This window comes from Parus major, chromosome 18 (assembly GCF_001522545.3).
Source record: "Parus major isolate Abel chromosome 18, Parus_major1.1, whole genome shotgun sequence".
In the NCBI taxonomy this organism is placed as follows: Eukaryota; Metazoa; Chordata; class Aves; order Passeriformes; family Paridae; genus Parus; species Parus major.
Window position 1 is genome coordinate 10,607,002 of NC_031786.1, and position 21,156 is coordinate 10,628,157.

The 21,156-nt window shown below is 46.2% G+C and overlaps 1 protein-coding gene across 4 annotated transcripts in view; it reads right to left on the minus strand.

Annotated features, from left to right (window-relative positions):
- Positions 1-20,023, minus strand: part of MYH10 (myosin heavy chain 10) — an 85,592-nt gene extending 65,569 nt beyond the window's left edge. For 2 of the 4 annotated variants that reach the window (XM_015645787.1, XM_015645786.1), the window contains exons 1-2: positions 18,693-19,037; positions 6,614-6,770 (exon numbers count right to left, since the gene is read on the minus strand). In XM_015645787.1, coding sequence (XP_015501273.1) covers positions 6,614-6,770; positions 18,693-19,037 — 502 coding nt within the window. Of the gene's footprint in view, positions 1-6,613; positions 6,771-18,692; positions 19,089-19,476 lie in introns of those variants that run through there. The other 2 variants (XM_015645783.2, XM_015645785.2) reach the window with 2 other exon arrangements.
- Between the last annotated feature and the right edge of the window lie 1,133 nt (positions 20,024-21,156).

The window sequence follows — 21,156 nt, forward strand, 5'->3', positions numbered from 1 at the left end:
CTTTCTCCATACCATCTGATGGCTTTACCACCACTTTGACAAAGCCCCAGAAGAGGATGAATTTGAAGGCCCCAAAAAGCCATAAGCTTTTATTCACCTTATTCTCTGAAACAGATGCACAACACCTTGCAACTCTGAGGAAGGCTGACAAAGTCTGCCAGGAATTCCTGAGCAGCCAAGTACCTGAGAGCATCAAGCCTGGACAAGCAAAAGGAGGCTGGAGATACACCAGGATATAAATTGGCAATTGTGCTGCTGATGTGAAGCAGAAGCCTGGGGTGAAAGCCAAGGAGCAGGACAGCAGCAGCCCTCACCTCTCCCCACTCACAGGGATAAACCCTGCTCTGCTGCTTGTTGCTTCCTTGCCAAAGGATAACAAAGAAACGTTAAGTCAAGAGGAAGGGGGAGGAAAAAGGAGCTGCTGCAAGTGCTGGCAGTTGTGGCATAGCTGCACTCTTAGTTCAGCAGCCCAGAGGAATGCAGGCACGACTGACAAACCCAGCTTTGTGCAGCGCCCGGCCCCGCTCTCACGCTGCTCTCCAGATTAGAACACATTGAAGGTTTTGTTACATCAAGGCATTACTGCTTGTGCCTGTCATCTCCAGGCTTGAGCCAAGCAGGAGCAAATTATCCATTTCACAACTACCTAGGAATAAAAGGAGTTTAATTTAAACTAAAGCTTCAGTGCAGGAGGCAAGTGCTGACTGAGTAATGGCACAAAATGATTCATCTCATGAATGATTTCCCAAGTTGGATGCACTTAGTCTTGAATTCCTGTCTGTAGGCACAGTCACAATTCAATTATAAGGCCAGCTTGCATAGCAAGTTTTAAAATTAAAGTCATCTCTGGTTGCTCAGAATATCAACCAAAAAAGCCCATGGAAGTGGTTCATCTACTGCAGCATTTCACTTCAGAAGGGGGAAGAAAACCAAGTCATTGAAGAAACTAAAAATTCCTTATGTAACAATTGTCACTCCTGTCTCATTTGTAAATACAAGTAAGTTACTGAAATTACATTAAAAAATTTGTCAACTTCTAAGCAAATAAGGCTTAAGAGAGAGCTGTTCACTGTAAATATCATCATTCTTAATTAAGTGTCCAACCTTGAGGCTGAACAATAAACAGGGATCCAGTCACATTTTGACACAGAGAAGGTCAGTAAAGAACTAAAACTCTTCCAACAATAACAAAAAAGTTTAAAATGCAGTTTCTAGAACTAGACTGTGTAAGCTCAACTGAGCTTGTTCAATAAATACTTGCTACTGATGCCATTCACAGCTGGCCAAGCAAGGTGCAATAACTTCAGCCATGGCAACTCCCAGTCCCTGAATCACACAGGTTTAATATCAAGAGACAGAACACAAAAGTGAGGGAACCAGATGAAATATTGCAAAACAAGTTCAGCTGACAGAAGTATTTATCATTTTACTTCAAATTCAAAAATAATGAGGCAGGAGAATGTTTCATCATGATGGATTTGAAGTTTTCTTGCTTCAAGAATCTCTTTCCCTGCACTCAGCCGTGAAGACACTGCCTGTGCCACTTCTGGAGGTGTACAAGCAATCTGGATGTTAATAATATTGTCACCTGAGTATTTATATTCCACACCTGCCTGAGTGAACCAAGTGAAACCCCAGAATTCTCAATATAACAATAAAGGGACCTATAAATCCTTCAGATGACATTTACCGAGCAGCCAGTTCTGCTGGGATCATCATCCTGCACTCTGTAACTCTCTAAAAGGCCTTGGGGGCCCTTTTGGGAAGTCCAGATATAATGAAAATACCAAGAACATTAATGGCACATTTATCAGGTCCCATCTGCCCCTCACAACAGAGAATACCAACCATCACTCCCAAGTTTTTCAGTCTCAGAGCAGTTTTTCCCTCTTCCATTTCAAGATTTAATAGACTTTTAAAAGAAAAAAAAAGTCTAATTTTAGTTACAATTCTTTTCTTCCATATCTGGAGGTGGATCTCCCTGAGGGAGGATTTAAATCAAGATTAACTACAAATATAGATCAATAAGATGTTTTTAAGAGAGAAGTATTGCACCTGTGTGCAGTTCTGGCTTCTCCAACACCAAGTGTTCCCTTCCCGTCTTACGCTGTTTCCGATAAACCTTCTCTGCAACAGGATTAAAGGCAGGCCTAAAATATCAGTGCTAATTTGGTGCTCATCAAGATGTCCTCAGGGAAACAGGATAAAAAGGAGAGACTAAGCATAATTATACAAGTGTAATATTAATAGGCAAGCTGGGCTTTAGCAACAAAAAGTCAACAAGTTTTCCTTAATATTTCTTCCGAGGCACTTATACGTCACTGAATAAAGAGGAACAATAAAACAAAGCCATACTTCCTCTAGAAATCCACTGGGAAAATTGGAAGGGAAGAGGGAAAAGAGAAAGTCAGCTGTGGAAAAAGTACTAGAGAAAAATTTATGAGTGCTGCTTTTGCACAATCACATCTCCCTTGCTGGTAAAGTGTTGTCACAGCCCTAGAAAATTCATTTTCTTAAAGAAAATCCTAGTCTGTGGCAAAATTTTATGGCCCATAAGTTTTAGCAGGACTGAAGAACACTAGCAAGGCTTGCAAACTGTATAACCAAACAGAATTAAGGTCAACATTGTCACAGGGATTAGGACAGCAATTCCTTATGATCATGTCAAGCAATGCTCTGTGGGGCTGCCACCAGCCCGACCCCACTGCTTGGCTTCATTTCAGGCCATCACCCCTGGGATTTGGGTACTCCCTGCTTCACCTTCTCCTCAGGGAAATGAAGGCAAAGTGCAGGAGAAATCCACTAAACCACCTGTGAAGTAAAACCCTGCTACCACAGCACTTTGAAAAATAATTACTGGGGGAAAGAGAGGGGAAATCCAGTCTGGAAAGCTGAATTGCAGGTTATTATCTTCTGCGGTCAGGCACTGGGTAATGAGTCTTTTCCTGAAGAGAAATCCTGACTGGCATAACTAGAATGCAGCCCAAGTCTTGCTTGTCTCAAAGAGGACCTTCAACTCAATCTTTATTGCAACTGCTGCAGCAAAGGCAGCACTCAGGAGATCCAGCACTGCCTGAATTTTGCTTTTCCTTGCAGAACTGGCCCCAAATCCCCACCATTGACCCGTTCATCTGCAACACGGCCACGAAGAACAATTCTGCACCTCCCAGAGCTCTTTCTGTCTCCCTGGGGAATCCATTCCCCTCCAAACTGGGCTCTCAGACCTATTCTGTGTGTCAGAGCTCTTCCCCCACCCTCTGCCCTCTGTGTTTGGTGAGCACTGACCCACATTTCCAGCCCATTCTTCCCTCCCCAGAGGGCACAGGGAGGGCTGGGCTGGGCAGCCAGAGGGGCAGGAGGTCCCCCCAAACAGGAAATTCTTCAGGGGACCAAGAACAGAGCAGGGTTTGATGGCTGGCAGTCAGCAATGCTTCCACACAGACTTTTCCCACCACAGCACACATGGAGAACTGCAGGGATCTGTTTGTATCCCCAGTTTAGGAAAATTCAGAATGCTCCAGCAATGTTTAAGACAAAGAATAACTATGGAGACGCATATGCACCAGAAAATTTAAATAAAATCTCTATTTTCTTATTTAAGCACAAATATTAAACATACAAAACCTCAGCAAAGCAGAAACTGGAAGCTGAGCTGTGACTGTCCATGCTCTGAATTAGAGGCATGAAAGCACTAAGAAACTGAGCAACACTTTACTCACTGTGCCCAATTCTCAGCACAGAAAAATTGTGGTTTAAGAAATCAGGTTGCTCAGAGTCACAGCTCAGGTCCAGGTATCCTGTTAATCACAGTAAACAGCTCACAAACACCTGGAAATGAGTAGTTTGTAATTAGCTGCAAGGAAAATAAACATGATTATACTGCACAAAATACCACTGAACAGGCCAGGAAAATCCAGCCAACCACTTTCATTAATCTAAATTAGTGGCCAGGATATTTCTATTAGGGGAAGGTCATAGTCTCCAAAGGAATTGCATTCCTACGGTTTCAATTTCAGGTTTGAATCCTAATAATTAAACTCCAGACGTCAAATACTAGAAACACAGCAGTCATTCATATCAAAAGAAACCTATGGATATGCTGTAACAGCAGAAGCATGACTTGCAATAATACTGGAAAAACTCCTCTCCCCAGCCCTCTCTTTGCCATCCCAGCTCTATCTCCCACAGCAGCTACGTGCACAGCCACAGCCAGGAAGTGCAGAACAACACTTTTATAAGTATGTGTCAGTAACTTATCAGCAAAAGCATCCTGGCCAAGGATTCTGCTGCAAACAAATGCTTGCAGAGACCTCTGATGATTAATCTGAAGTGTTTTGATTAACCCAGCTAGTTCTTGGTTAGAGACATATTTCTACCAGGCAGAACTTTGTGAGATGCATTTTCTGTTTCATGAAAGACTGAATGCCAGCTAAAACATGAGGCAGAGTCAGAAGATTAAAGACATTTTGCACATTGTGTTAAATACTTGATAGGGAAAACCTATCCTCACCAAATCCTGGGCACACTCAGTAGCTGACCTTGTGTTGCCACTGATAACCAGAAAACAAACGGAATAATGTAATAATCTGCTACTGTTAAGACAAATATTATTTGGTGCTCTAATGCCTACAAAACCTTGGTTGTTGTAATTGTAAGTTTTATTTTTATGGAGACAGACTCAGTTCCCTGAAGTGTGTCTCTGCACCCCGAGGCCCTGGAAGCACAGAAGCTGCAGGGTGAGTGCCAGAGCTCCCCACTCCACCTGACACACACTCCCTGCTCACCCTCACCAGCACTAATGCTTGTGCTGGAGTTTTTATTTATCCCTGCAATGAAGCTGTGCAAACAAATCATCAATGGGAAATTCATTAACTCCTAAAAACACCTCCTAACATAAACAGGGAGTGGCTTCTTACAGGTGAAGGGCACTGGGAACACAGATTTAGTTACCCTTAAACAAGTTATTCCCTAAATAAAGGATCTCATTGCATGGGTTTCATCTATTCTTATTCCAAGCTATGCCTTCATTTGTTCAAACAAGAAGTCAGACTATTAAAACCAAAAAGAGAGCAAGCACAGAGAGATTTGATACAAAATATAAACCTCCATGCATCAGAAGGAAAGGGGACTGTAACCAAACATACACCACCAGGTGCATTTTTTTAATTCCATCTTCCAAAAATAGTAACATTTGTCCATGTAGCAAGATCTCCAGAGATACAAATCAGTACCAGCAGAGTATGTGAGCAAATATATGGAGCAGCCGGAGTGTGGTAACTGCTGACATTGACTTACTTTATTAGAGGACATTTGTCTCAAGAACATTGCAGTGTATTCTTGGGACCATTTCAAGAGGTGCTTTCAGATTGGGAAGCACTTAATCACAAGCCACTTGAGACTGCTACAATAAACTCCTTAAAATAAATCTTAAGGTTTGCTCTGCTATTATTCCACGTTATTAGGTCCTCTGATCTGAGCTCTTAGAGGCTGTTTTTCCGGTCAAGAAGTCAGAGTTTCTTTCCCAAAAACACATAAAAATGAAGCCCCAAATACCCACTGGGAAGCAAAACGACTTTTGGTGGCCTCAATTTTCTGCTCTTCCCCTGCCTGTCCCTGCATCACCCCACTCTGCTGGCACAGCTCTCCTGAGGTGAAAGGACACTCAGCAACCTGTAGTTGATTATTAAGCACCCCCAAAGACAAAGTCACAATTCAAGAAGCAAAGGCTTGTGTGATGTATTTAAAGATACCAAATGTCAAAAAAAAAAAAAAAAAGTTAACATTTAAATGGTTGGTTAAGCAGAAATAGCTTTCCCTCAGTTTGTGTGAAGCTGAAAACAGCTTTTCCCCTCCTTCCAGCCCACCCACAGCTGCAGCACAACCCACAGCAAGGTGTGCAGGCCTGGCTTGTGGTTACACACACCTGTCTGGAGACAACATGCTGCTGTCCCAGTCTTTAACAGCCCCCTAAATATGAATCAGTATTGGACAGAATGAGCTGTGCTTCCAAAATACTGTGTCAGAAATGCAACTCTGCAAGTTCAACATGTGCTCATTTCAACAAATTTGTGTCATGTCAGATTCAGTCTTCCTGTTTGTCCAGCACAGCCTCAAAGCCAAAATTCAAACCATGAGCCCTCCATAAACTCACTCTATTCTACTACAGACATACATCAATTAGGAGAAAAAAAAGAAATTCCTCCAGGTTAAGTATTTCTCTGACCTCTTTTTGAACTCAAACACACCATTGTTCCATTGTCACCTCGGATTATTTCTCAGCTGCCAAAACGCCAACATTTTTATAGCATTGCCTTTTCAGTCTCACTCTTTTACCCTTCCTTCATCCAGAGCCAGTGCACAACAATTTTTGACATGCAACTTAGCTCTTCTTTGTTTTTCAGGAACAAAGTATTTCTGACACAACTTCCAGAGCACCCATGGCCCAGCACAGCTGTGTTGGCTTTGCTGCCGCGCCTCCGCGAGTCACACAAACACGATTCTCTTCCCCCCTCCTTAAAATTCTGATTCCACATAGTTGGATAAGGAAATCCCAAGCTGTAGGTACATTAAGGAGTTGCCAGGTAGCTGTGAAATCCCAGTGACTGCTCCTTACCTTGCAGCATGCACCTGTAGGCAGACTCGGATATCGCGTAAATGTGCGGTGGCATCTCGTGGCGCTTCTTCCCTCTGTACATCTCAATAATGTTCTCTGAATAAATTGGGAGGTTCTTGTAAGGATTTATGACTACACAGAACAGCCCTGAATAGGTCTGGAAAAAAAAATAACAAATATTTCTGTTAGTAAACAGTATTGAAATAAAGTTGTAAAGAACAGAAAGCTTTTTCACAGGTTCCCTAATATTTATCTTAAAACAAAATTGAAGTGCTTTTTGTAGAGCAGCTCAAAGTACATGCTATATTCAAATTATTGGTTTCTAGTTCTCTTAAAAGGCTCTTTAATTACCTGCAAAAAAAAGTAATTTAAAGATAATAAGTGTAGGTAAATTTGAAGAGGAGTATCTGATCTCTTTCCCACAGACATTTAAATCTCTCTTCCGTTTGCCAAGTTCCAGCTTTATGGACACCTTTTGATGTTCAACTCTTCAGTAAAATGTGCATTCCAAGTTATTTTCATTTTGAAGGAACTGATAATATCCATTGCTCTAGTAAATAGTCTAGATGAGGGAAGAGCCTATTCCAAACCCCCACTATTTCTGCTTTCCTGCTATTGTCTCATGTTGTCCATCCTTCCTGCTCGTCAGCCCTTTGCAATCCCACTGAGGGGTCATTCCTGAGGGACAGCCTGGCACCCAGCCCTGCAGATATTCCACACTCTCCTTTCAGACATGACACACCACAAAAGTGGACGACCAGAGTATCAAGGAACCAACACAAATTGTACATTGCTGATTTCACTGAGCCACTTCTGCTCAGCCAAAACGCCTCAAGGGCTGAGCCCACACTGAAGCAATGCCCACGGGGCTGCATTCCCCTGGGATCCAAGTACCCCAGACTCCTCCAGTGAGTTCCATCCCTGCTCCCCAGCAGTTATTCCTAAGGAAGTTCTGGCAGGGACATCCCTGGCAGGAGAAGGAGCACAGGCAGCCACGGCCACTCACTTTTGAGGGAGGGACAGATGAGCCTGGCCTGGCTCGGGATCAGAGACTGAGCTCAGCCAGCCACTGCTCCCTGCACACACCACAGCTCTCCCAGGGTGTTCCCTAGCCAAGGAATCTGCTTGGCTCCAGCCCTTTCAGCACCAACCACAAGTGACATTTCCTGCTTTTAAGAAAGCAGAATCTCTCCATTCACTGTTATCTGCTCACATGCTTGGCCGGAGGGTTCCTTTTGTCTTTACTGAAGTTCCCATCTTTACCAGCTCAGGAAGTGAGCAAGAGAGACCAGACTTGGCAGAAATAGGAAGGATCTTTCTGAATCTCAGGAGAGACATGTTTCTTACCTTTGCAGGTTGAGAGGAGAAAAAGAATGGTGAGAATAAGCAGAAAGCATTAACAGCTGTTGACAACCCAGAGTACTCAACAGGTCACTCAGGATATAATATTTGTCCATTTTAAAAAGTATTTCTGCGGCATTGGTATGAACACAGTAGCTGATAGTCCAAATCTATCTTTTTTTCTTTTGTAAGTAGGAAAGATTTTATTTGGAGGGAAAGGTGTCCCCTTGTCCTTTCTACACCTCCACCAGCTTCTGTAAAGACAGGCAGAAGGTGTTCTCTGAACTGAGTCCAGGAGCACCATCAGCAAAGAAAAAGAACTTGGTTATAAGCCAGATATCCTGACATAGGGACATCTTATGTCCTTGTAGGAAAATGCTCTCTCTGCTTTGGTCAGATCTGCTGGATGATAACTGCAGGGCCTTCCCACCCAAACGAGGTATTTATTTCTCAAGAGAAAGGAAACAGATCTTATCAGGGCAACTGACCCAAGCATAAAGAACAACTTATCAGTCATTAACTCAACATAACATGGGGCTGCTGGCAAATGGGCAGCTCCTCCCCAGCCTCCTCTCCTACCCCCGTCCCTCTTGCCAGCATCAATGCTCTTGCCCTCACTGACTGACCTGGATACTCCTGCAGACAAATGCCAAACACAATTGCTTGGGAACAGAAGCAGCTCCCTGCCCAAACTCATTCAGGGTCAGTGGTGAGACTGGAAGGGAGGCAAGGCAGGAGAGTTATTTTAGCAGCTTGGTACAACCATCCAAGGAGCCAATTAAATGTGGACAGCGGGGCACCCGCTCCCAGCCACCTTCCCTGTGCTCAGCTGAGGGCACCCACGTCCCTCTGTCACCACCAGCAGTGACAGAGGCTCTGAGCACTGCCACAAGCCTGCCTTCCAGTCGAGGCTTCAAATGAGGGCAACCAGAAGAAAGAACACGTTTGCCAAGCACACCACAGAATCACAGCTCAGAGCCACGGAGCAGCACCTCCTCAGTGTTCAGCAGAGAGCTGGATACTGCTGACTGCAGGGGAGAGCTGGGCCTGGAGAGGAGTTCCCAGGGGCACAGTCCAGCCCAGACCTGTCCCAGCACAGCTCTGACCAGTGCCAGGGCAGCCCAATGTGCTGAGGCCAGCAGGGTCCTGCACTCTGAGCCCTGCTCCTCACCCAGCACAGCTCTGAGCCCTGCTCTGAGCCCTGCTCCTCACCCAGCACAGCTCAGAGCCCTGCTCTGAGCCCTGCTCCTCACCCAGCACAGCTCTGAGCCCTGCTCTGAGCCCTGCTCTGAGCCCTGCTCCTCATCCAGCACAGCTCAGAGCCCTGCTCCTCACCCAGCACAGCTCAGAGCCCTGCTCCTCACACCCAGCACAGCTCTGAGCCCTGCTCCTCACCCAACAGAGCTCTGAGCCCTGCTCCTCACCCAACAGAGCTCTGAGCCCTGCTCCTCACACCCAGCACAGCTCTGAGCCCTGCTCCTCACCCAGCACAGCTCTGAGCCCTGCTCCTCACCCAGCACAGCCCTGAGCCCTGCTCCTCATCCAGCACAGCTCTGAGCCCTGCTCCTCATCCAGCACAGCCCTGAGCCCTGCTCCTCATCCAGCACAGCTCTGAGCCCTGCTCCTCACCCAGCACAGCCCTGAGCCCTGCTCCTCATCCAGCACAGCTCAGAGCCCTGCTCCTCATCCAGCACCACTCTGAGCCCTGCTCTGAGCCCTGCTCCTCACCCAGCACAGCCCTGAGCTCTGCTCCTCACCCAGCACAGCCCTGAGCCCTGCTCCTCACCCAACAGAGCTCTGAGCCCTGCTCCTTACCCAGCCCAGCTCTGAGCCCTGCTCCTTACCCAGCCCAGCTCTGAGCCCAGCTCTGAGCCCAGCTCTGAGCCCAGCAGCTTCATAGATTCCCAATTTCCCTCCCTGGGCTGCTGCTCCTCTCCTGAGCAAGGACAGAACTCCCAGACCAGAGGCTGGTTAAGGGAATTACTGCAGAACCCACCTACACTGGGGACCCCCTTTCAAAGCAACACCTCGATCTCTCTGCAAGTTCATCCAGAACTTTGACTTTGTTTTGGCATTTCATGTTCCCAAAGGAAAACTGTTGTTTTTTCCCCACAATCACTGCCCTTCCCCAGACATAAATAAATCGATCTAGTAAATAACTAAAAACAAAACTAATCAGAAGTGCTGGGCTAGAACAGTTCTCTGCAGATTATCCTTCTCTCCTCCCCCCAGCTGCTTTGGCATCTTCAGTTTATTTCCCCAGCACAGACATGAAGTAAATGTTACTATTTTTGCTACATAAATAATTAATAACGTAGATAAACAAATTTAACAATCCTTCAAACCTCTCCTGGTAATACCTAACCTGGAAGCCTTTCCAGGCGATCTCCAGAAGCAGTAGTTGGAAGAACCTGTGAACCTGCAAGGACCAGAAAAAGCAAAGCCCAACATAACCAATCCCAAGAAGGCCAACAAATATCCTGGGCAACTGAAAAGGGTTAACTGAAGAAGCTCCATGTTGAATAGAACCAAATTAGAAGTTATAAAGCACAAAATTCTACATTTTGCCAGTGTTGGGGTTCATTTATTTGGAACTAAACCTAAAAGAGAGGCTTTTATCCCAGACCATTCCCTCTGTGCCATGGCAGTTGTTTGCATGCAGCACCTGGAACCCCAACACCATGGGTTCCCAAATGTTACCCAGTTCACTCTCCTGCTGTTTCCGTGCACAATATCAAAATTAGACCTTTTCCAAACCAGCACCACCCTGCACAGCCTTAATTTATTCATAGGAAGATGGAACTGAATCTTCCCAATTTCCTGAGTGTCATTTATTACAGAAAGCAATGTATGAACATATTGGTGGGCTGTCTTCATGGCTTGGCAGGCAGAGAAACACAGAAAGGATGCCTCTAATGAGCCAAATTTAATTGGGAGGGAGGCAAATGGAACCAAAATCTTTCACAGCTGTTTTATAACTGCAAGTTCCACAGTGCATCACTGTGCCTAAGAAGGCAGGAAAAGGCTTTGGACATGGAAACCAAACACATGAAAAGTAGAGATTGTTTAAAATCCCTCAAAAAAGCTCTTGGTGAGCAGCCACAGCAGGAATTATCAGCAATACATACACATCTGCTTAACAAATGGACACCAATTAATGAACTCTATCCTGCAGCACGTGGACTCATGGAATTGTCAGATGGGAATAAGAGCTGGGATGAGCATTGGTGAGCTCCAGTAACAGCCCAGTCTGGATGGAGAACCAGCCTTCATTCATTTTTCAGCTGACAGAGGTGGATGTGCACATTAAGAATTGAAAGGCAAGCAAAGATGCTGATTCACCTTGAGCTGATGGATCAGCTGTTTGAACACATTCCTGCTTTTCCCAGGAACAGACAGCAGCAACCCACAGCCACAGGACACCCTGGAATGCACTCTCCAGGCAGAGCTCCAGACACAAACAGTAAAGGAGAGCTTGGTTATACAAGCTCCCCTTCAGGACACTAAGCGTGCAGTTTGAAGGTTTCCAGATGCTTCCAGCCTGTATCCAGTAGTTTATCATGTATTAATTTGGGTTCTGGTAAGCTGTCCCAACCTGCAGCGTTCAGGACCCTGGCACTGGCCTGTTTCAAACCCCATTCCATCCCTCCACCCTGGGAGGGAGGTGGGTGTGAGTGAACAACAGGGTGAGTTATTCCCAGGTGAACACACTCAGGAGTTCAGGCTCCTCATCTGGACTGTGGCTTTCATGGTCTGTCTTCCCTTAAAACCACATCACCCCTTCCCTGTGCAAACACACACCGAGGAGTTTAGGATAAAAAGCCTGGTGCCAAACCTTGGATTAACAGTTCCTGTAGCCAGGAACAAGCTGTTGTGGCTGTTGGGTTGTTCTCTTCTGCCATGCCATGGAAAGGCCTCTTTAAAGCACCACTTGAGAGCACATCAGCAAGCTGCAGCTACAGCTTGGGCATTTGTAACAATTTGCATCCCCCCCAGAACACAGGCTCAAAGTTTATCTCCAATTCTTCAAATATAAAAAGTGACAGATCTGCTCTACTACTACCTAAATAATCAAGCTGAAGGAAGCATCTAGACAGCTCTCATTATTACCTGAAACAGACACCAGCCCTTCCCAGCCCAGCCAGCAATACATGTTTTAACCAGTGTCCCATAGCAAATGGACTGGAGCACACTCTCCAACTGATAAATTGCCTCAACAGAGCATTTTCTTTGCCTCTTCCTGAGGTTACAGGCTCACCTTTCACACTCCAAGCCCTCCTGAGTTCCCTGACCATGGTTTTCTCACAGAGCACCTTTTCTCCCTGAAATCACCCAATTCAAGTCTTAAAGAAGGGCAGGCAGCTCTTCAGCCTCAGAGGGGATGAAGGTGAGGCTGTGTTGGGGACAACCTTGGAATCAAAGGGTGTTGAACAAGGGTGAGGAACAGCCTGGGAAGCTCGGGTCAGAGAGGCTGGGAATTCAGATTCACTCAGGGCAGCTCAGGAGAATGAGAAAGGGAGCTCAAAAAATACACCAGCTGTGAATGGAAAGGCTCAGCCCACACAGAGATGATTTGTCTGTGAATTTGTTTGTTTTCCACAGCTGGAACTGAGCAGCTTTTTAAGGAAGCTTTTCATGGACACCTTTTGATGTTCAACCCCTTCAGCAAAATGTGCATTCCAAGTTATTTTCATTTTGAAAGAACTGATAATACCCATTGCTCTAGTAAATATGTGCTGAATTTCCACATTCCCAGCCTTCAGGTGACGTGTTTAGCGAGAACACCCCCTGGGCCATGCCCTGCCAGCTCCTCCTCTCAGACAGACACACTCAGGGTCACAGCCTGGGCTCAGAGCTAGAACATGAGCTGAGCTTGCAGCAGGGCCAGAGGAGTGATCATATCCTTGCCCAGGCTCCAGGAGAGCAGGGTGGCAGAGCGTGGCACAGCAGCTTTACCCAGCTTGGGCACGGGGCTGCAGCACAGTGCGCTCACCTGAGCTCTTGCACACCAGGGAACAATGCAAACTCCTGCTCCTTTTACACTAAATCCACCCTTTTTTCTGGAAATACAGAGCTTGACAAGAACAAGCACATTTTCATCCCTCTGCTTGCCTGATTCACTTCCCTGAAGTCCCTCAGACATTTCTAACCATGCACAGAGTTCCCTCAACTTGATCACATTTATGAGTTTTCCAAAGATATCAATATAATAAAAAGTTCTTGTGTCAAAACAGCTCCACCAATGTGAACCCCAGCACTTCTGCTGGGTATTAGATCCAGTGACTGGTTTGTGGTAGGAAAAAGACAGAATTAAATAACCAACTCCATTTCTTGCAGGTTTCTTTTATTACCAATCTTTGACACTCGGTAACGTGAAACATTCCCAACTGGACCAGCAGGAAAATGAAAGCAATTAGAACACAGATGCTTATATAATACCAGAGATTGTTCTAGGTTACACTCAGGCCTCACAGGAGGCAGCAGCTTAACAGAAGGAACAGCTTAAAGACAGCTCCTCCAGTGCAGGGCTGTAGGAGCTGCCACCCACTGCAGGCTCTGGAACCAGGGACTATGGCATAGCTCTCATTCTTTCCCTCTTCTATTCCAACAGAATGGAAAGTACATTCAAAAACGAAATAACAGGGCTGCAGACCCATTACAGAGGTAACACTTGCAATTATCAACAAATACCTGCTGTGGTATTTTACTTGCACAACAGTGAGCTCGTTTTCTACTTCACTGGTGGAAAGAAAACCCAGCAGCCCTGTGCCAGGAGAGCAGAACCAGCAGGAGGCTTCCAGGAACTCTAAGCCTCACATAAACAGCTTCCAACGCTTTTTCTAAAGTCTTGGCTTAAAGAAACACGGGGGAGTGGGCAGGGAAGATAATGCACAGCTCACTGGAGTTCGGGGGACTCTGAAGCTGAATCTAAACCTTTCCTCAAGCTCCACCAGCTTCCTGTCCTTCCTCAAGGAACAGCAGAACTTGTCAGCAGGAACCTGACTTTCCCCACAGCACACACACCGTGGGTACCTGTCCCCCCTGCCCACCTGAGCCCCCAAAGCCAGGGCTCCCCAACATCCCCACCAAGCACAAGGTCTGGATACTGGCACAGAGCAAAGCGTTCCAGAAACTGCGTTCATTTTAATCCTTCTGACTGAATGAGGTCAGGAAGCAGTTCAGGAGTAGCTGCAATGATTTATGGGGGTATCAGAAAGCCACACCTGTGGGCAAGAGCCTTCCTCCAGGAAAGCTGGGCCTAAATGACTATAAAGGCCATTGAATTTGGAATACCTTGGCTTTTAGTGCAGCTTGATTACACCCTATGTTTGAGTGAGCAATTCCTTCATCCCATCCTACTGCAGTGGGCACAGGAGTGGGAACTTCTGACTGCACAACACAGACTTCTGGTCCTGCCAGAGCATCTCAGAAAAGGCACTCAGACTCAAATGTTTACAGACCCACTGAGTGGGAAAAATGCCATTTATCCCAAAAGTGTTCTGATGTTCACTTGCACTCACCAGTCAGACCATGAAAACACAGCCATCTACAGCTCAGGTGTTGGATTCCCTGCAAAATCAGAACTTTGTGGCAAACCCGCACAGTCAGGAGACACCCTCCGGTTTTGACAGAATACTTCTGTCCACAAGAGGTACATAAGGTGATGTTTCTAAATTTAAAATACGCTTTAAAAGTAGGAATGAAAAGTTTTCCCATCAAAAGAGCTTTGAATTGCTGGGTAAAGTGTCACCTAGCCCTGATTTAGAAGTATTAACAGCAGTTTCTTCATTCCAATTCCAGCCAGGGTTTGTAGTGTCAAGAACAAGCTGTTTTCCATGGAAGTAGGAATGAGGTATTTACATTCCTGATCCATACAATTACCTGCATTTTCATCAACAGAAGTGCTTTTCATACTTTTTTTAATAGTCTGGCTGGATGGGGCCTCTGACCTGGCCTGGTGGAAGTTGTCTCTTCCATGGCAGGGCTTGGAACAAGATAAGCTTTAAGATCCCTTCCAACCCAATCCACTCAACTTTGAAGTTTCACGACTTCAAAATACTACAAAACTTACAACCAGAGTGCTGCTTAACAAAGCATTGAAACATTATTTAGAGTGATTAGGAACCACTTTGCTTTTTGCAGCTCTGAAAGTAGCAAAGGTTGTGTTAAAATTTGTATTGAGTTGAAAAGGAAGAATTCCATTTTGGTCTTAAAGTGAAAAAAAGGATTAACATGACAAGTTTGGAAGGTGGTTCATGAAAAACCCCAAACCTCATGAAGGGAAAATTACTGGAGCAGTAATTTTGTCTATCACAGCTTATGACAAAGAATTAAGTGTGATCTTGAAAAAGCAGCATGCAGGGCTGAGGCACCCTCACCATCCCCTCTTCCCAGTGGATTTCATTTCTCCATCTCTTCCTCCCATGAAATCATATTTTGCACACATAACTTGAGCACAAACCAAACTCTAGGGCTAATATCCAGAAGCCTCCACGGTGGCATTTTACATGCAGGTCTTCTAAGAACAGAGATGTTTCCTCACCCAGGGTACAGATCTCAGTGACCCAAAACCTCTGACTAGAACTACTCCTTTCTTAAACCAACACCCCCAGAAAGTCACCTGGAACTCAGTTCACAGGGTAAGAATATTCAAGAACCACCAGAAAACCAGTCTGAGCAAATTCATGTTTATGCCAAGTCTTCAAAGGACCTCCTAAGCCTGTGGGTATTCCTCCTGGGTGCCCTCCCAGTGAACCACCTCCAGCTCCTGATCTGCAGCTGAAGGATGTCACTAATGCAGCCTGAAGCCAGGATTACAGCTGGCCCCTCCACAGCAGGGCAGCCACAACAGTTCTGTTTTGAAGCTGGAGAATCAACGTTCACAAGCATTTACAGGAACCAAAACCCACTCCAGCAGGATATGAAGGATTAATTTAGAGCATTAGTGACTCAAATGATATGTAAGAAACATTGATATCCCTAGAAAAGCACAGGATTTGGGGAAGTTCAGCTATGAAACATGAGGGAGAGTGAAAATTCCAAGCAAAGGCAGAAGCAACGAATAAATTAAACTACCTGCTGTAGGTGGCTGCACCTTCACAGAACCAGCACTTACACTCCAAATAAACCTTGTGGCAATCAGTGGAATAGATGTTGTTAAAAGTGGAGTAAGAAATTAAAGTTATTTCATCTCCAAAGCAAAACTGGGGTCACCATAATTTAAACTCCAACCACCCTTCCCAGCAGCTCTCCTGCTCCTTTCTGTGTTCTGTTCATGACCAGAGCCCAGGAAGACAGGACCAAGCACTGACACCATGTCTTCACAGGCCCCTGATCTTCCACATTCTTCACTTGTGCTCATCTCCCACAGCTCAGCAGTGATGCTCAGAGCCTGAGATCATGTCACTTGGCAGGCATTAGAGATGCTGCAAGTTCCAGAAACTGCTGGCCATCCCTACTTGGATGCTACATGAAACTCTTGGAAGTGAGCATCACTGCCCAGGTCACTCTGGGCTTTAGTCAGCCTCCCTGTTCCTGCAGCAGCGTCATCTGGACATGGAAATCACAGACAGGTGACACCAAATCCCTCAACTCATCTGTTTCCTTTCTAGGGATTGAAAGGAAACAGGTGTATTTCAGTTGACATTCTTGCATCTTCCACTTCCTAGAAAGGCAGCACTCCATGCTGCCTGCTGGGAAATTCCAGGAGACCTCATCAGACCCACCACCTGCACCCCAACTGCTTGAGACCAACACCAAAATATACAACTCTCATTTGGTTATTATGGGAGTACAATTTGGAAATCCAAACAGAACTTCAAGCAGCTCCTGACACAATGACCAAACCACCAGAACTCACTTCAGCTCAGTTTGCTTTGGTTCTTTTCTTGACACCAGGCAAACAGGAATTGTGGGCAATGGCTCTGGGCTGTGCCAGCAGCAGCAGTGTCACATTCATGAAGTTTAGGGATGCCCAACAGAGACCCCAACACTAAAACCCCACCAGCTCAAGATCTTGTAGGGTCTCTCTGGCCTGTGAATCTTTGCAGCATTCAGCCCTCAACACATCTCTTCTCCACACCTTCACCAAGTAAGCCAGGTTGAATTTGAGCCCAGAAGCCAATTCTTACAGCTGCACTGGACCACTGTTCTTGGGAAGGGCAGCATCCTCTGGCAATGTCTCTGGAACTCCAGCTTCCAATAAAGCAAATCCTAACAAATCCCAGAGTTTCTCAGCCCCAACCAAGTTCTGCCAGCTGGGGACAGGGAGGTCTGCCACAAAATCCACATGCACTGATCCCCCTGCATGGCAGCAGCATCACAAAGCCAAGGAACAATGAATCCTTTTGGGAAGGGAACAAAGCTCAGTCACCTGTGGGATGTCACACACTCCACATCCATGAGCAGCCAGTCTCTCACCAGGGAGGTTTGTCAGGGTGACACAGTCCTGTGTGTACACGAGGGACAGGCTCTGACACCACCCCCAGGAACACCCGTGGCTGTGTTTGCTGCCTGCAGTCCCTGCACTAGAGCTTGCTGTGACATTTAAGGCCCGCAGGTTTTTAACCTTCATAATGAAAAGGACTGTAATAGTTGTAATGAATTTCCTAACAGCCATAATTAGGATTGATACACAGACTCAAAACTTTTGACCTATCAACCTGTTTACTTTTAGTTTTCAATCTAGTCCCCATTAATTATCCAATTAGTTTCTTAATGCAGGAATCATTCCAGAAGCATTTTTCACACAGCTCTGCTGTGAGTACCACGTGTAAGGCCTTGGAAGAGGCAGCTGACAAAGATATACAAATACAAAAAGTCCAAATATTATCAAGGGTCAAGCTAAAAATGTACCCCCAAATCCCCAGATGGAGGAGAAAATAAGCCAACTATCAGGACTAAATAAAATGGGTTTAAGCTTTAAGTGTTTTTAAAGTGAACCAAGCATTTAAGCAGATGTTCCAGTGTCTTGTGGAAACAGAAAGCCTCCTTGTAGCTGTTCCTGACTCCCTGACCCAAGTCACTGTGCAATCAGTCTGCCAAGAGAGCAGGAGCTGCTCCCAACTGCAGGACAGAGCCCAAGGGAGGAGCAGGGTCAGACACAGCACCAAGAGCGCTGTGATTCCCAGCTCCAGAGTAAGATGGTGATAAGCCAGATGTTCAATTAATGCTTCAAAACCACTGGGAAAAAAAAAAAGCTTTATCTTATTGGTTTATTTTAAGCACTTGAACACATCCCTTCCTGGCCACCAGGCTGATATTCAGTTCCAAAAAGACATTTTGCACTCCCAGTACCCTCAAACTTCATCTTTTAAATACCAGCAGAGCCTCTAACTGCCATTTTTAGCATGCAGCAAGTTAAAACAAGAGATGTGCTCATTCACATGAGTAGTTAAACACAGCAATCCAGCAAAGTGAGGGTTTGTCACCTCCCTCAGCTCAAGGAAGCCCTTTGCCACTGCTCACTGGATCAGTTCAGCAGAAAGCAAGTGCTCCAAGGAGCAGCACCAGCAGAGCCCCCAGGCTGCCATTTCACATTCTGTGGCTGAAAGATGCTCACAGAATTGTGGTATTTATTTTATGGCAGAGTTCTTGACCTGTACACAACATGGGAAAAGACTTCGGACTCAGGTAAATTTAGGCTGCCAAAATCAAAGCCTACTCAAACAGTAGGGATGGGAATCAGGTAAGGTCAGCTGAATTAGCACCCAGAATGGATTCCATAATTAGTACTTACATAGATGAGCCCAGAGTAATAGCGATCCTTTAAATTATGCAATACAGAGGCTTCATTTAAACAGGTTAATTCTGCCATGTCTTCCACTTTAGAGAACTTGGGAGGATTCATCTTCTGAACATCATCTTTATTGACGAGCGCCTTCTTCCCATTCTCTGCCAGTTCAACCAACACCTCATCCCCTTTCTCCTCCTTGATGCTGGCTGCCTCGAAGCCATGGCGCTCCGAAGGGATCCACACCAGCTTTTTAGCAGTCCAGTCAGCCTGGGTGGCAGGGTTGTAGATGACAGCCCTGTCCACAAAGAGGTACCGCTCCGGATCCTCCTGCCCCGACCTCTGCGCCATCCCGGGAAGAGAAGGTGTCCACTGCCAGTCACCCTGTCAGCAGAGAGGGGAAAACAAGGAGAATGTTACACCACCTCACCCCGAGCCGTGTCACAGCACTGGAACAATCCAGCACCAATATCTTCCCTAGGAGAAGCGGCAGCAGGCACTGCTCCCAGCCTGGAGGAGCTGCTGTACAACCCAGCCCCTGCTCACACACCTCTGCCACACAAAAGCTCAGTGACCTGGCCACTGTCACCCAAAGCCAGTGCAGGACAGCCAGCAGGGACTGGTTCCAGCTGTGCAGCAGCAAGGGACAGACATCACAGCAAGAGCTGCAGCAGGAAAAACACACACCTCTGTGCTGGGCTTAGATAAGGAACAAGAGCAAACAGAGCAGAAGCCTGGCAGTAAACTCAGCTGTGATGGAACAGTGTAAAACAAAAATACAGATACAAACCCATAACTCTGCTCAGTGGATTCTGCTGCAGAAACCAGAAGGCGGCCAGGATGAGTTTTAAAAACATGGATTTTCATATACAGACAAGAACTTGGGATGCTTGGGGTTTCTTCAAGCCATCAAGGCAGCTAAACCTTGCTCATGTTCTTCCTGAAAAGCTTTGCATTTCTACAGCCTGCTCCTGTTCTCAGTTCTGAGTGCTGACATCATCATATTCCAAAAAATGTCTCCAGATCTCAAGTTTACCTCAAGGCTCAAAACACCGCAAGGAATGATGCTGGATTTTCCAACAGCTCCACGGGTAATTTGAAGCAGAAAGAAAAACCACTGAGTGACAAGAGCCCCTGCACAGTCATTTTACCTGTCTGCCCTACCCAAGAGAGGCCCCTCTCCCTTCCACAGGCACTGCCATCACGGCCAGGATTCCTGGAGCTGGCAGATCCATCTGGAACTGCCCAGGGAGTGCCAAGGGAAAGCCTGACCCTTCCTACTCGGGACTTTAAACGCCTTGGTTTGTAACACTCAAGATCTTCCCTGCTAAAGAACCTCACATTGGCTGTGGAATCCTTTTCCAGCAGGTAACCCAAAGGTCAGCTTGGGAACAAAGCCAGGGAGGTTCCCAAACTGCATCTGTCACCTTTCCTACCAAGGCACGCGCCCTGATGGAAGTTCTGCAACCCAACCCTCCCGAGAAGAGCACGTAATTAAACAGAATAATTGTGTCTCCATCTAAGGCAGAGAGATTTGTTACATTGTCCAACTTCAGTGCAAAGCAAGCGTGAAGTCCCTGAAGCCTTCAGAGGTGTGAGGAGCAGATCCCATAGCACAGATGGCTCAATTCAAATCAAGATATGATGACTCAACATTTAAAGTATTTTAGAAGAGCCTCTCAGAGAAAATTTCCATGAACAAAGATGGAATCGTCAAGAGGACACCTTAAGTGCTAGCTGAACTCCTCCGCCAGGAAAATGAAGGTTTAGTCAATGAATGCCACATTTAGCTGGAGAAGCCCACAGATTAAATAACCGAGCTTTGAACCCCAAGTGAGAAAGGTGACTCTGGCAGGCTCCAGCCCAAGCGCCAACAAAGCCCTGGAACGCCAGTGCCACCCTGGCGTGCCAATGCCCCTCGGTGTAAGATCCTGAGCGCTCCCTGGGCAGGTGAGACACAGCCCAAGGCAGCCAGGACTCCTTTTTTACACACCAAGAGGCAGCTAAACCTGAAGGTCAAACAAAGCTCATACGACAAAATTAACCATTATTGCACCTCAGCGGAATTAAAGGGTGACGACTGAAATGATCGCATTCATACACGAGTGCACGCACCAGTCATACACGGCTGGTGTAACTGACTTTAGAGCAGCTCCTGATGATAAACCTGAACATCGGGGGATCATAAGCACCTTCAGGGTCATTCTTCCACTCGGGCTTCCAATCCCACAAAGCCCATCACAAAAGACCCTCTGCAGAGGCAAAGCAAGCTGCAGCTCACCCTACCCAGGGCTCCTCCGCTAACAATGGCATTCAAATGAAACACACAAATGAGCACATTTATCATGCAGGAATCCAGCACTCCCAACAGACGACGTGCGAATAAAGGCAAAAAAAAAGCCCCCAAAAAACCCCCCGCACACGTTCCGAACAAAAGCGGCCCGGGGGGCACGGCGGGGCAGGGCCGCCG